Source organism: Macaca thibetana, chromosome 11 (genome assembly GCF_024542745.1).
Source record: "Macaca thibetana thibetana isolate TM-01 chromosome 11, ASM2454274v1, whole genome shotgun sequence".
NCBI classification, from domain to species: Eukaryota; Metazoa; Chordata; class Mammalia; order Primates; family Cercopithecidae; genus Macaca; species Macaca thibetana.
The window spans coordinates 105,403,385-105,419,471 of NC_065588.1; the positions used below are offsets into that span (position 1 = coordinate 105,403,385).

A 16,087-nucleotide genomic window follows, 5' to 3' on the forward strand; every position below is an offset into this window, starting at 1 on the left:
CCTTCCAGAGTTCAGAAAGCATTATTTTAAACAGTTGGCTCAGTCTTTACATCTGTGGGTAAAGATGCGGAGGCCCAGAGAGGGAAAGTGACTCGCCCAAGGGCACACAGCATGTGTAGGGGTAAAAGAGCTGAGAACTGACCCCCAGATCTGGCTCTCTTCCCTCCGGCTCCCCCAACATCCATTAGCCGTTGCTTGCTGGGCAATGCCTCATACACCCCCATCCCTCTGCCTCTTCTCTTTTAAGGGGGGGTGTTCTGGAGCCAGAGGGGACAGTGGAGATTAAGTTCCGAAAGAAAGATCTGATAAAGTCCATGAGAAGGATCGATCCAGCTTACAAGAAGCTCATGGAACAGCTAGGTAAGGGGGTCCCAAAGGCTTCACCTCTCAGAGGTCAAGAGAAGCCCCAGCCGGTCCCATTGCTGGGGGTTTCTAGGATGTTAAAAATAAAATGAAGAAATATCAAAATACAGCTATAATAACTGTGAGGTTTTTAAAGATATTCACATTTATCTTTGTTTGTTTTGTTTTGTTTTTTTTGAGACGAGGTCTGGCTCTATTGCCTAGGCTGGAGTGCAGGGTGCAATCTCAACTCACTGCAACCTCTGTCTTCTGGGCTTAAGCCATCCTCCCATCTCAGCCTGAGTAGCTGGGACTACAGGTACGCACAACCATGCCCAGCTAATTTTTGTATTTTTGTAGATAGGGGGTTTCGCCATGTTGCCCAGGCTGCTCTCAAACTTCTGGGCTCAAGCGATCCACCTGCCTCAGCATCCCAAAATGCTGGGATTACAGGCATGAGCCACCATAACTGGAGGACATTCACATTTCTAAATCAACCTTTTTAACATTAAATATCTATCTATATAGATAGATATATAATGCCATCGTCAATTTATGTCTCAGAATACACAAAAGATAGCAATTGAAGTATTTGGGGCTGATGGGGAATATCAGAATTTTGGTGGCAAAATGTTCCTTTAGAATTCCCAATCAGACATAAGATATTTTACTAACTTTGTTTGAATGACAGCTTTGTTTCACTTGTCATCTTTAGACATAATTCTCTTTATGTATTTATTTGTTTATTTTTGAGACAGAGTCTTGCTCTGTCGCCCAGGTGCAGTGGTGCAATCTCAGCTCACTGCAACCTTTGCCTCCCAGGTTCAAGCAATTCTCATGCCTCAGGCTCTGAAGTAGCTGGAATTACAGGTGTGTGCCACCACACTTGGCTGATTTTTGTGTTTTTAGTAGAGATGGGGTTTCACCATGTTGGCCAGGCTGGTCTCGAACTCCTGGCCTCAAGTGATTTGCCTGCCTCAGCCTCCCAAAGTGCTGGGATTTCAGGCATGAGCCACCACGTCTGGCCACAAGATGTAATTCTCTTTAAATATCCATTTTAAGTGTCAGTGTCTTGTGCTATTCACAAGATTAATTACAGTGTGTGCATGTAATTTCTTTGGTTGGTATCAGGGTAATGCTGCTCTCATAGAATGAGTTGAAGTGTTCGCTCCTATTTTCTGAGTTTGTGCAGAATTGGCATTATTTCTTTGTTTTTGATAGAGGTTTTTACCTATAAATTCAACTTCTTTGTTATATATAGGACTATTTGTGTTATCTATTTCCTCCTAGGTGAGCTTTGGTGGTTCGTGTGTTTCAAGGAATTTGTGTATTTCATCTTAAGTTGTCAATTTGGCATAGAGTTGCTTATAATATTCCTTTACAATATTTTACAATATGTACTAAAAATAGTAATTGATATAGTATTCTGTAAGCACAGTAGGTCTGATGGAAGGGGAAAATGTAGAGTTGCATGTTGAATGCTGTCTTGCAATTGTGAGTGCATTTCTGAGACTGTACTAGCTATTTGATCTGAGACAAAGGGGGCCGTCAAGATGGGCCTTGGGTGGGGGCGAGGCCAGTGGACTCTGGGGGACCTAGGGGGTTGAGAGCAGCCTGTGTAGCAGCAGGAGTAATATCAGAGTTAAAGCTCAGACCTCTCATGAGGCAAGGCCTGTCCTGCAAATCCTGATTTGTGCCTTCTTCAAAAAAAAAAAAAAAATCTCCACCCCACCACATATGGCCACCTTCCGTGACTTGACTGGCCTTTCTGCTCACCTGCAGGGGAACCTGATCTCTCAGACAAAGACCGCAGGGACCTGGAGGGCCGGCTGAAGGCTCGCGAGGACCTGCTGCTCCCCATCTACCACCAGGTGGCGGTGCAGTTCGCCGACTTCCACGACACGCCCGGCCGGATGCTGGAGAAGGGCGTCATATCTGTGAGAGCCACAGCTGCCGTGTGGGGTGCAAAGAGCCTACCCTGTTTTCCAAAACGTGGAGGACATTTGGGCTCAGGGGGGCTTGGGATGGGTCAAATGCTGCAGATGGGAGACACCTGGGAGCTTTAAAATAATCCCGATCCCCAGATGGCACTGCAGACCAATGAAATCCAAACACCTGGACAGGAGCCTGGCAGTCATGATTTTTAAAATCCCCAAGAGATTCTAATAAGCAACAAAGTCTGATGGCTCGGCCAGTTTGGACCTGGACCAGGGGTAGAAATCATTGTTCCTGTCCAGCATTCACCCCGCCCCTCACTATTGCAAGGACATCCCACAGTCACCTCCTACCCATGTCCATTACTCACTGGTTCTCTTGCTGCATTGTTCTCCCTCCCAACTGGCTCATGCCTCACACAAGCCTGTGTTTGTGTCAGTTGAGGTAGAGGTGGGTGCTGGGTTTTTATGGGGGACATTTTTTCACCTATGGCCCATCTGGAGTCCTGGTGATGTCCTGGCTCTGAGCAGGTGCCTTCCCCTCCCTGAGCCTCAGCTTGCTTGCCTGGGATGTTTTGGGAATGATCTCAGAGCCTGGGCCCAGTCCCGGGCAGCCACTGTCATGGGTGTGGTCAGAGCCAGCAGCCCATCTCCTCCTTCCCTTTCTGGGGATTCAAGCCTGGCTCCTCCGCAGGACATCCTGGAGTGGAAGACCGCGCGCACCTTCCTGTATTGGCGTCTGCGCCGCCTCCTCCTGGAGGACCAGGTCAAGCAGGAGATCCTGCGGGCCAGCGGGGAGCTGAGTCACGTGCACATCCAGTCCATGCTGCGCCGCTGGTTCGTGGAGACGGAGGGGGCTGTCAAGGTGGGCCTGGGGTGAGAACGAGGCCGGTGGGCACAGAGGGTGCTGGGGGCTGAGGCAGCCAGCCCACAGCTGGGTACCTCTCTGAGGCATCCTCTGCCCCCTCCCCAGGCCTACCTGTGGGACAACAACCAGGTGGTTGTGCAGTGGCTAGAACAGCACTGGCAGGTGGAGGACGGCCCGCGCTCCACCATCCGCGAGAACATCACGTACCTGAAGCACGACTCTGTCCTCAAGACCATCCGAGGGTGAGTAGCCGCCGCACCTGCTTCCCAGGCTCCTGGCAAGGACCCGAGCCAGCATTGACCCCCAGCTGCCCACTCCTAGGCAGCCACTTGAACCCGCCACACTGTGCAGTCCCAGGGCCTCAGGGCCAGGGTCGTGTGGTGAAAGCCACAGTCTGGGGTTGGGCCCCCACCCGGCCCCCAGTAAAGAGACCATACTCCCCAATGCCCGGTCTCCCAGCCCGGTGGCCGGGGTGGGGCAGAGAGCCCAGGGGTGCTATGAAGACAGTGTGAGATCCTTCCAACTCATGACCCTTGCTGGAATATGGACTTATCCAAAGTCACAGCTTGAGCAGGGTTAGTCACAGAACCCACATTTGGAACCACTAGCCTTCAGGCTGCTGGCTTCCACGCCAGTGTTGGCCTTTCCACAGTGTCCCCTCCCCCAGTTGCCATGCAGTCCCCCTGTGAAGGAGGGAGTCCAGCACAGGGGACCCCATTTTGGGGATGAAGCTGAGACTCAGGGCAGTGTCTTGTCTTAGGTCATGTGACACAGCAGTGACCAGTAGGGACAGTGGTGCCTCAAGACATTCTGATCTTTAGGTCACAGCCCTCCTGCTGCACAGGACCATCGCCCCCTTGGGGACCACAGCAGGAAGGGACTTGGGAGCTCTGGGTTCTGGGGTGTGGCCCCACACAAGGAGTCTGCCATCCTAGGGGCCACTGAAAAAGTGGCTGGAGTGACCCCAGCCCTCCTCTCACCTCCCTCACAGCCTGGTTCAAGAAAACCCCGAGGTGGCCGTGGACTGTGTGATATACCTGAGCCAGCACATCAGCCCAGCTGAGCGGGCACAGGTCATCCACCTGCTGTCTACCATGGACAGCCCGGCCTCCACCTGACCCCGGCCTGCCCCGCCATTCCCGGGACCACAGCAAGAGGAACCACCCACACCCACCATCAGTAGGCCCTCAGCAGACCTTGAAGACCTGCTTTTAAAAAAAGAAAATCCTGGGCACTTCTGCAGGGCTGCTGGTTCCGAGCTGACACCTGTCTCAATAAAAGGCCCAGGAGTGCCTCTCCCAAACACAAACAACCTCCTCTGCATAGCTGGGAAGTTTCTTTTGTTTTGTCTCTGAAGACAGCATTTTTATTGCATCACTAAATCTAATCAAGCTAAAACATCCCTGTTTCCTTTTGCAAAACAGTGCCTGGCCTGTGGGATCCAGGCGTTCTTCAGGCTTCTTGGATATCATCATATCATGAAATCTTTTATTTTTTTACTCTGAGACCAGCACTAGATGTAAGCATCTCATATATTTCAGCCAAATAAATGGGCCAAGGAAAAAAAATATATATATAGACAGGACTAGAGAAAAACCTATTTTTGTAATGATGTTTCTTTGGATACTGTCTAGTCACCCAGGAAAATGTATGGATGAAATTTTTTTTTTTTTTTTTTTTTTTTTTTTTTTTTTTTTTTTGAGACAGAGTCTTACTCTGTCACCTAGGCTGGAATGGGGTAGCATGATCTCACTGCAACCTTCATCTCCCAGGTTCAAGCTGTTCTCCTGTCTCAGCCTCCTAGATAGCTGGGATTACAGGTGCCCGTCACCATGTCCAGCTAATTCTTGTATTTTTAGTAGAGACACAGTTTCACCATGTTGGTCAGGCTGGTCTTGAACCCTTGACTTCAGGTAATCCACCCACCTTGGCCCCCCAAAGTGCTGGGATTACAGGCGTGAGCCACCATCTTTGGCCAGATGATTTTTTATTGCAAGAATGAAATGGCATTTTGTTCCCCAAATGGCCCTAGTGAATCACTAGGAGGGCTCCACTGGTAGGCCATGTTTAGCACTGGTTGCCAGGGATTCTCTTTTTGAGAGAGGGAAAGCAAAATGAATGGAAGTGCCCGGCCAGAGGTTTCAGGGCTTCTGGAGGATCCTCTCGCATAGCTCGAGGTCCTCTGCCTGCCTCTTCCCTCCAAGGAAAATGAGGACTGCCCCTTCCCCCTGCAGGATTGGCCCCCAGCCTGTGCAGGCACCCTTCTCTTGCCCAAGTGGGGAGCACAGAGGCGGAGAGGAATCCCTTGCCACACCCATGGCCCAGCTTGCTCACAAATGTCACGTCTGTGACGGTCACCACTGCTCCCTTGGAGGGCCACTTGAGTCACTGTTGCTCCCTTGCCTGCTGGCTTGATGAGCACAGATGGTGGGATCTGACCGAGGGGCAGAGCTGTCGGTGACTAAGGACTGGACTGTGGTGACCATACCGATTTGCTCAGGGAGGATGTTGCAATGCATCCAGCAGCTCCTGGCTCTGCAGGCGGCACAGCCCGGGGCCCTGCAATCCTCTGGTTTCTCCCATTGGGGTGGAGTGGGGGAGTGAAGGGAGTTGGCCACAACCCACTGCTGTGATGGGCGGTTTGTCCGAGGATGCTGTATATGATGCCTGGTCAATGTGGAAGCCCATGAAGTCACCCAGGGAAGCCTCCAAAAGCTGGGATGCTTGAGGGTATCCAAGTTGAAAAAGACAAAATCTGACCATTAGCCAGTGACGGCCCTGGCAAATGAAGGTGTGGTGGGGCAGTGAGGGATGGGAGAAGGTGAATTATTCCTTATTCCACCCTGAGGTTTGCTGGGGTGAGGGGAAGAATTGATGCTGCTTTGGGAACTGAAGGTTTTTCTGTTGGGAAGGCCCTCTTGGTTTTGGAGAGAAAGGCACGTTATGAGTAGCTGCTACCCTGGAACGGTGGGCAGAGAGCCTACCAGGAAATGTGCAGAATAAACTATTTTTTGAAGGAAACACTTTGGCCTTGACTTTATTGTCTGGACTGGAGAAGGCAGGTGGCCTCCTCCAAAGGTAGGTGTTCACCTTTGTACCCTCCATTCCTGACACCACAGCTGAGACTTTGAGTGAGTTCCCATCACAGGGGCAGACAGGGATGCAGTGAAGGGAGCTGAAGGCTGGACTGAATTGGACAAAGTCATCCCTTTTTGAAAGCTTTAGGGAAAAAATGTTTTAGAAAAATACATGTAAGCCTAGTCAATGCCACAGGCAAAAAGGGAGCTTCTCTGGAAGAAGGGGGCGGGGGGTTGGCCCAGGCACTTCACATGTGAGTTCCATTCCTTTCCACCACCATGATCCACCCCTGCTGTGCAGATGAGGAAGCTGAGGCACAGAGAGGTGAAGGCATTTGTCCATGGTTCCGCAGGGACGGAATAAGTCGGCTTGGCTCCAGAACCCAGCCCTTTCCTTTTATGACCTAGGTCCTTGGTGGGCAGGTTTAAGCCACACTTAGGAGTCGGTTGTACATGGACCGAAACTGTGGCAGAAGCCCCCACCACAGCTTCTCAGCACACAGAGACTATTCCGGTTTTCTCCAAAATACAGAACAACAACTGTTACTTTGATTCTGCCTGACACCTTTTCCAGGCATTTCCCCCTCACCAGGGATGGGCCAATGAGAGTTCTCCATTCCCCCTGACAGTGACTGACGCAGGTATGGGCGTGTGTCCTCAGTAGGGCTGATCAGAATTCTTTAGGGATGGCTGACAATGCTGATGTGGAGAGGACCTACCAATGCAGGGGAAAGCCAAGCCCAGAGATAGAGGGGGAGACCCAGTCCTGTTGGTGGTACTTGGATGCCTGGATCAAGCCATGCCTGAAGTCAGTAGCCCAGTCCCAGGAACCTATCCATGGTTTTTGTTTGTTTATTTGTTTTAATGCTTGCACTAGTTTGAGTTGGAGCTCTATCCTTAGCCCCAGAGATGGCCCAGTTAGCCCAGAAGACAGCAGTTTATTTCCACCCACAGCAGCACCTAATGGTGGTCTGCATCAGCAGACCCTCCAGGCAGGGAGGTGAGGAGCTGAGAACAAGCTGAAATGCAACCCTCTGGGATGGGGAGAAGGAAGCTCTGATTTAATTTTGCATCCTGAAGACTACGGGTCAATTTTCGTTTTCATCTGGATTTGAAACCCGGACACAAGCTGCCATCTGCCGCTAAGGATGCTGGAGTTTACTCTGTGGACATCAGCTGAAAGTGCTTTTCCTGACAAGGCTTTTCTCCCTTGGAGGACTTAGTGTGGCTAGTCACAAGGGCAAGGGAGAAAGGATCAGACCACTGAGTATGGACAGAGGCCTTGCTGGGCAGGTTGGGTGCTAACTGAACACTCCCCACGATGGCCACTGGTCACGTGCCAGTTTCTGGCCTCCTTCCACACAATCCTCATGTGACCCTTGGAGGTGGTTGCTACATACACTCAATCCTCATTTTTTTTTTTTTATGAGACAGGGTCTCGCTCTGTTGCCCAGGCTGGAGTCCATTGATGTGATTTCAGCTCACTGCAGCCTCAACCTCCTGGGCACAAATGATCCTCCCACCTCAGCCTCCCGAGTATCTGGGACTACAGGCATGCACCACCATGCCCAGCTAACTCTTTCAGTTTTTGTAGAGACGGGGTCTAGCTATGTTGTCCAGGCTGGTCTCAAACTCTTGGCCTCAAGTGATCCTCCCACCTCAGCATCCTAGAGTGCTAGAATTACAGGTGTGAGCCACTATACCCAGCCTCTATCCTCATTTTTATAGACGAGAAAATCCAGGCTCAGAGATGAGCCAACTTCTCCAAGTGCACATAGCTGGTAAAAGGAGGGGCCAGGCCAGGAACCCAGGCTGGCCCAGACCCAGTCCCCCTGGGCTTAATGCCTTTCCGTAAGTCCTGAACCTTTGCAAGGGTTAGATCCCAAAACATGAGAGCATCCTGTAGACCAAGCTCCACTCCTCCTGCCTCCCTGGCTTCCTGGCTAATGCAGCCAACGCCATCATTCAGATCCTCATCAAAAACCTCATGCTCTTCATGCCAAGAGCCCACACGAGGGTGGGCTGCCCTCTTTCCTGATTGGCAGATTTTGCGGCCCTTGATTGGCAGATTCTGTAGCCCCTAAACCACTCAGAGGAACCTCACATTTCTGCATGCACAGTGGGCTCCTCCACATCACAAATGTAAATGTGGGCTGGGTTGTCCCCATTTCTACTCCTTTCTTTGGCCTCCTCAATCTCTTATTTTATTATCTTATTATTTTGCCTTCATCTGCTCCAAAAGTCAGTTGGCCTTTTTTCCTCAGGGTCATTCTTTTCCCCTAACATTTTATTTTTTTTTATTTTTTATTTTTTTCACTGTTTAAGGAATTTTTATTAAAGCAAGAATTTTATAATCCAAATTACGTTTCCTTGCTCAGTTATCAATTCTGTTATTTAAAACAGAACTGACATTTTGAGCTATTCCACAGTAAAGAATTACAAAATTAAAGAAAGGAATGCTTTAAATTTTTGTACTTTGCTGAAAATTCTTTTTCCCAGGGTCTATAAAACATTAATTTGTTTTCATATTTTACTATTTTTTTGTGTTTTTTTTTTTGTTTTTAAATCAAGAAGTAATCTAGGACTAGCATTATGTTTGCTAGACCTGGCATTTGCTCGGTACATAAGGTTCAAAGTTTCCTTTCCTTTTTTTATTTATTTTATATTTTGCAATGTTTTTTTTCCATAATATTTAAGTTTTTCGATGTTTAGATATTTTTCTTCGGTGAAGCACAAGTTTCTTTTCGTGGTCCCTGATCAATTTTAAACAGTTGGAACACCGGTGGCACTGTTAACTGCTTTCTGGGCAGCCTCTTTAGCTTGGTGGGCTTGTAGTACAGCTACAGCTTCATCAACCTTAGAACGGAGTGACTCAGGAGACTCGAGCATATGAAGAAGTTCTGAATTATCAATCTCCAACAACATGCCAGTGATTTTACCAGCAAGAGTAGGGTGCATGGCTTGAATAAGAGGAAACAGCCGTTCACCCAACATTTGCTTTTGCTCTTGAGGAGGGGCAGATGCCAACATGGAAGCAGTCAAAGGTTCCTGACCCTGTACATGAACAGCAGGCTGTTGCATTGTAACTTGTGGCTGTGCATTAAGATGTTGCTGAGGATTGCGAACTCCCGCAGCATATTTATACTGTGGAACGGTGCGGACAGCAGGGGTAGCTGCAGCAGCTGCAGCTGCAGGACGTGGACCCATTGTCTGTGTTGATGTGTTAGCAACACGCTGTGTTGACATGACTCGTGGAACCTGTGAAGAAGCTGGTCTCATAGTACTAAATGGTGGTCTAGGAGCAGCTGGGCAGATAGCACCGGGCATATTTTGGAATGGATGAGGTCTGGCACCCTGAGCAGTCCAGTGAGGACTTGGTCTTAGTTGAGCAATTTGGCTAGGAGGATAGTATGCAGCACGGTTCTGAGTCTGTGGGATAGCTGCCATGAAGTAACCTGAAGGAGGTGCTGGCTGGTAGGGGTTGATTACAGGGTTGGGCACAGCTCGTACACTTGCCATTCTCTGCATATACTGGTTAGTGAGGTGAGCCTGGCGCTCTTCTTTGCGCTGAGCTAAAGCTACATACAGTGGCTTTGTGGCCACAATTCTACCGTTCATTTCTGTAACTGCTTTAGTGGCTTCTTCTGGGGAGGAGAAACATACAAAACCAAACCCTTTGCTGCGACCACCCTCCATCATAACCTTTGCACTAGTGATTGTACCAAATGGAGAAAACTCTTTCCGGAGATGTTCATCATCAATACCATCATCAAGATTTTTCACATAAAGATTAACACCCTGGTATCTGGTGATCCTATCTTGCTTCATCTGTTCAAATTTGTGCTTAAGTTCCGTCTGCCGTTCCACCTTTTTCTGAGCTCGACCAACATAAATTTGTTTTCCATTGAGCTCCTTTCCATTCATCTCATCCACAGCTTTCTGTGCATCTTCATGCCTTTCAAAGCTTACAAATCCAAATCCTTTGGATTTTCCACTTTCATCAGTCACTACTTTCACACTTAAGGCAGGCCCAAACTTGCCAAAGAGATCCTTAAGGCGCTCATCATCCATGTCTTCTCCAAAATTCTTGATGTAAACATTGGTGAATTCTTTTGCCCTAGCTCCAAGTTCAGCTTCTCGTTCTTTACGAGACTTAAATCGTCCAACAAATACTTTGCGATCATTTAGGAGCATTCCATTCATTTTTTCAATAGCTCGTTCAGCTGCTTCCTGCATCTCAAAGTGTACAAATCCATAGCCCTTGGAACCATTTTCATCACAAACCACCTTACATGAAAGGATGTTACCAAAAGCAGAAAATGTATCATACAGTGCTTTATTATCAATGGATTTGTCCAGATTTTTAATGAATATGTTGCCTACTCCACTTTTGCGAAGTGATGGATCACGCTGAGACCACATGATGCGTACTGGTTTGCCCTTTATAACATCAAAATTCATGGTGTCCAAAGCACGCTCCGCGTCCGCCCCCTAACATTTTATTATGAAAATTTCCAAATGCCAAAAAGTCAAAATATTTCATAGCACTCACTCTAACCCACCATCTCGATGCCACCGTTGACATCTGACTGTGCTTGTACCTTCTTTAACACCGCTCTCTCCATCTGTCCATCTCTCCTTTATCTGTGAATGCATGCTATTATTTTGTCACATTTCAGAGTAAAGTGCAGACATTAATACATTTCTCCAGAGTTATTTTTGCATTTCAAAACCAGTTGTTTGTTTTGTAAATCACTTCCTGAGCTTTTCTGCAGCTGAGAGCACATCCAGATCAACAGAGCTGTGTTGAAATGAAGCAGCCAGTTGTGTGGCCAAAGAGGGAACCCCAGTTCTCACAATGCACACAGCCCCAGAAAAATGCTTTTGTCCACTATTTTATGAGCATGTGCCACAGGCCGAGCACTGTGACAGGGCACCGCCACGAGCAAGGCAACCCACTCCTGCCCTTGGGGACTGGTATCCTGGAGTTCCCAACAGGTAGAAATTGCAAGTGGCTAACCACAAGATGTTTAGGGCCACAACTAGTCAAAACAGTGACTGTTAAATCCAGAAATATCCAGGGTCCACCTTCAGAGTCCCTGTGACAGGAACATGATAGAGAAGGGAACAAGGACCATCCACACAGGCCACAGAAAGGTTCTGAATGACCACCATGCACAGCAAAGCCTCCCTATGGCTTCTGCTAACTCAACCAGTGTGGACCAACCCGCCCTCTTCTGGGCACTGGCTGTGCAGCTGATGCACCGAGCCACGCTGCTTGACGTCTGGAGAGATCTGCCCAAAATGCCACTTCCCTGTACTAAGTGCCCTTGGGACAGAAGTATCACTCAGTCCTATAAGGCATGGCATGAGTCTTGGGGCCCAACTTCAGCTATGCGAGAGCATCCTGTTACTACCACGAATCAGCCTGTCTAAACTGTCAGTTCACCTCCAGGTGAGCACTGGCTGTTTCTCCTGGGGAACCTCTTCCCCCTTGGCCTTTGTCTGGCTGACTCCTACTCATCCCTCAACACCCAACTCAAATGGCACTTCCCCCAGGCAGCCTTCTTTGACCACCTCTCCCATGGGTTGGGAGCCCTCCTCTGTGCTCTGACAGCCCCTGTTCTCTCTCTTTTGTGCAACATATATGAAACAGATTTCTAACTAAAACACAGAGCTAGGGATCCCTAGGTGTTTCTGGTTGCTGAACCAGGGCTGGATTTTGGAGAATAGTCTGCTGATAGAGAGGTGGTCCTCTCCTGGAAGGTGAGGTGAGAGGATGCTCCTGATGATGTTCTGTATTTTGTAATACCCTGACCAATGGGGTATATCTTTGGACGGAGTACTGTGTAGGAAACACAGGCAAAGAGCCTACACGTTTTCTTGTTTTTTTTTTTTTTTTTTTTTTTTTTTGGAGACAGAGTCTTGCTCTGTCGCCCAGGCTGGAGTGCAGTGGTATAATCTCGGCTCACTGCAACCTCTGCCTCCCGGGTTCAAGTGATTCTCCTCCCTCAGCCTCCCAAGGAGCTGGGATTACAGGTACATGCCACCACGCCCGGCTAACTTTTATATTTTTAGTAGAGATGGGGTTTTGCCCTGTTGGCCAGGCCGGTCTTGAACCGCTGACCTCAAGTGATCCACCCACCTCCACCTCCCAAAGTGCTGGGATTACAGGTGTGAGCCACCACACCTGGTCTAGTATTTTGTATTTTGTAAGTTTTTATTGTGGTAAAATATACATAACAAAATCTTAACCTTTTTTAAGCATACAGTTCAGCAGTGTTAAGTGCATCCACAATCCACTGTTGTGGAATCAATCTCCAGAATGCTTTTCATCTTGCAAGAGTGAAGCTCTGTACCCATTAAACACTAACTCCCCACTCCCCTCCCCCTCCAGCCCCTGGCAACCACCATTCTACTTTCTGTATCTATGAATTTGACTACTGTAGGTACCTCATATAAGTGGAATCGTAGGGTATTCGTCCTCTTTGTGATTGGCTTATCCCACTTAGCATAATGTCCTCAGGGTTCATCCATGTTGTAGCATGGGTCAGAGTTTCCTTCCTTTTTAAGAGCACAGTTTATGTATCCATGCATCCATCAATGAATTACTTGGTGGCTTGCACCTTTTGGTGGTTGTGAATACTGCTGCTATGAAAATGGGTATACAGAGTCAGGTGCAGTGGCTCACACCTGTAATCCCAGCACTTTGGGAGGGTGAGGCGGGTGGATAACCCGAGGTCAGGAGTTCGAGACCAGTCTGGCTAACAAGGTGAAACCCCATTTCTACTAAAAATACAAAAATTAGCCAGGTGTGGTGGGGGGCAAGAGAATGGCTTGAACCTAGGAGGCAGAGGTTGCAGTGAGCTGAGATAGCACCACTCACTCCAGCCAGGGCAACAGAGCGAGACTACATGTCAGGGGAAAAAAAAAAAAAAAAAGCAAACGGGATTGCTGGACCTGGTGGTAATTCTTTTTCATTCTTTGCACAATCAGCATACTGTTTTTCCAACGCTGCTGTGCCATTTTACATTCCCACCAACAATGCACAAACTTCCCTAATTTCTCCACATCCTTGCCAATACTATTTGTTTTCCTCTTTTTGTTTTTGGTTTTTATGTGTTTGTTTGATAATAACCATCTAAGGGGTGGAGCCTAGAAGCAATTGAACTCAAAAGTCATTGCACCTTTTTACTTGCATGCCTTGATCATCACGGACGGGATATATAGACCCCACCTGTGACCCCGACATCCGATTCCTCTGCCTCCTGCTTCCCTCGCCCACCCAGCTGGCCCCGCCCCACTGCAGCCACGCCTCCCTCCCTTCTCTCCCACCTGCTCCCCATTCTGCAATGACGCCGAAATCCAGACTCCCGCAGACCCAGGCGGTGGCAGAACTCCTGGAGGTCCGTGGAGAAGGAAGCAGCCGGCCAGCCAGGCTCATTCTCGGTGAGGCGGCACCCGAGGTACATTGTTCATCTTTCCCCATCTCACTCCCACTGCCTGAACCTTTCTGGGAGCCTCCTCTTCCCTTTAGTTGTTGCCAGGGTCACCTGCAGGCTGCACAAGTGCAAGGCCTTTCTCAGTCCAAGTCAGAGGAATGTTCTGTGTCCCTAGCCCTCGGATCTGCCTTATCTCAGTTCACAGGCTCACCCTATGATCCCCTCCTCACTCTGTCTTAGACTCTTCTCACCTTTCCCTTGGCCAGCTCCCAAGCGTAGCAGGGGTGCTTGTTTCAAAAGCTCAGATTGACTCTGGCTCTAGCTCAGTCTCTCTCGCTCTTTTTGTTTTGTTTTGTTTTGTTTTTTGAGAGGGCGTTTCACTCTGTCACCCAGGCTGGAGCGCAGTGGCATAATCTCAGCTCACTGCAACCTACGCCTAGTGGGTTCAAGCAATTCTCCTGCCTCAGCCTCCTGAGTAGCTGGGATTACAGGGGCCCGCCACCACACACAGCTAATTTTTATATTTTTAGTAGAGACGGGGTTTCCTCATGTTGGCCACGCTGGTCTCAAACTCCTGACTTTAAGTGATCCAGCTAACTTGGTCTCCCAAAGTGCTGGGATTACAGGTGTGAGCCACAGCGCCTGGCCATGCCTCAGAATCCCTGACGGATCTGGAGAGCTAGATTTTTTTTTTTTTTTTTTTTTTTTTTTTTTAGACGGGGGTCTCATTATGTTGCCCAGGCTGGAGTGCAGTGGCACTATCACAGCCCACTGTAGCTTCAACCTCCCAGGCTCAAGCTATCCTCCCACCTCAGCCTCCCCAGTAGCTGGAACTACAGGTACACACCACCATGACCACCTAATTTTCTAATTTATTATTTGTAGAGATGGGGTCTCGCTATGTCTCCCGTGGTGGTCTCCAACTCCTGGGCTCAAGCTATCCTCCTGCCTTGGCCTCCCAAAGTGCTGGGATTACAGGTACGAGCCACTGCACCTGGCCAAGATGGGGTCTTGCTATGTTGCCCAGGCTGAGATCTAGATCTTAAAAGGCCCCAGGAGATGTTGGTAGTCTATAAGTTTGACCACATTTCTGTGGTTACCAGAGACGCTAGTCAATGATGGAAGGTGGGAAGCGCCCCCCTGGAGAAGATCAGAGATGCTTCCACCTGTCGGGATCACTTATCCCACAGGAGGAAGCCTGGGCAGCCTTGGGGTCAGAGAATGTGGGTCCTAGAGATGAGCCTGCTTGTCCCTCTCCCGAGAGTGTTTGCTTCTGTCCTGTGGCAAATTGTGGGTGGCTGTGGAAGATGCTGGACAGGTTCTCATGGACTGGACACCCCTTGGGGATGACCCAGCCTGGCTCTTTGGCTGCTGCTGGATTTGCCCACATTTCAGCCACCAGTGAGATCTCTGTCCTGCTTCCCCTGGACTCTTGAGGGTTTTGATTCCAGAGACCAGAGGTCCAGCGTCTACACCCATAGGATCAACAGTAACACAACCAGCATCCTCCAAAGGAGGCGATGCTCAGCTCCACCACCTCATCCCCTACTTCTGATCCATCTTATTCCTTTCCCTGAACTTCCACTGACCGCCCATTATGAGCCTACACTAAGCCATTACAGTGCCATGGAGGGGCAGGGAGACCTACAGATCTGGGGTTAAATCCCTGTCACGTAACCTTGGAGAGTTTTTGTTCCTATATAAACCAGCAAACAGATGGTGTCAGCTGAGCCCTCTGAGATGTGGTAAGAGACCGTGGGGAAGCACAGTGTCATTTGAATCCCATCTCTACTCTTTCCTAATCATGCCTAGGCTACCTAGCCTCTCTGAACCTGTTTTCTCTTCTGTAAAATGGGGATGTATTTATTGTCTATGGCTGCTGTGAGAATCCCCACAAACTTAGTGGCTTAAAACAATACAAATTTATCATCCTACAGTTCTGGAGGTCAGAAGCCCAACATGTGTCTCCCCGGGCTAAAATCAAGGTGTCAGTGGGTGGGGCTGTGGTCCTTCTGGAGGCTCTAGGGGAAAGAATCCATTCTCTTGCCTTTTCCAGCATCTAGAGGCCCTGTTCCATCCTCACAGCATCTTTAAATCTGACACTGACTCTCCTGCCTCCCTCCTTTACCCATAGGACCCTTATGATTACACTGGCCTACCTTGATAACCTGGGGTAATCCTCCACCTTTTTTTTTTTTTTTTTTTTTTTTTTTTTTGAGACAGTGTCTTGCTCTGTCACCCGGCCTAGAGTGTGGTGGTGCAATCACAGCTCACTGTAGGCTCGATCTCCCGGACTCACGTGATTCTCCTGCCTCAGCCTCCTGAGTAGCTGAGATTACAGGCGTGCACCACCCTGCTTGGCTACTCCTTTATTTTTTTTTTGTAAAGATGGAGTCTTTGTATATTGCCCAGGCTGGTCTCAAA

The 16,087-nt window shown here is 48.9% G+C and overlaps 2 protein-coding genes across 3 annotated transcripts in view; one reads left to right on the top strand and one right to left on the bottom strand.

Moving 5' to 3' along the window:
* Positions 1-6,165, top strand: part of ACACB (acetyl-CoA carboxylase beta) — a 162,990-nt gene extending 156,825 nt beyond the window's left edge. For both annotated transcript variants that reach the window (XM_050749626.1, XM_050749627.1), the window contains 5 exons: positions 248-360; positions 2,125-2,279; positions 2,971-3,141; positions 3,250-3,386; positions 4,136-6,165. In XM_050749626.1, coding sequence (XP_050605583.1) covers positions 248-360; positions 2,125-2,279; positions 2,971-3,141; positions 3,250-3,386; positions 4,136-4,262 — 703 coding nt within the window. In that variant the 3' untranslated portion in view covers positions 4,263-6,165. The remainder of the gene's footprint in view (positions 1-247; positions 361-2,124; positions 2,280-2,970; positions 3,142-3,249; positions 3,387-4,135) is intronic.
* Positions 6,166-8,528: 2,363 nt separating this feature from the next.
* LOC126931463 (polyadenylate-binding protein 1-like) lies at positions 8,529-10,704 on the bottom strand. The gene has a single exon (XM_050749761.1). The coding sequence runs from the start codon at positions 10,680-10,682 to the stop codon at positions 8,985-8,987; it is 1,698 nt and encodes a 565-aa protein (XP_050605718.1). The 5' UTR covers positions 10,683-10,704; the 3' UTR covers positions 8,529-8,984.
* Positions 10,705-16,087: the final 5,383 nt, after the last annotated feature.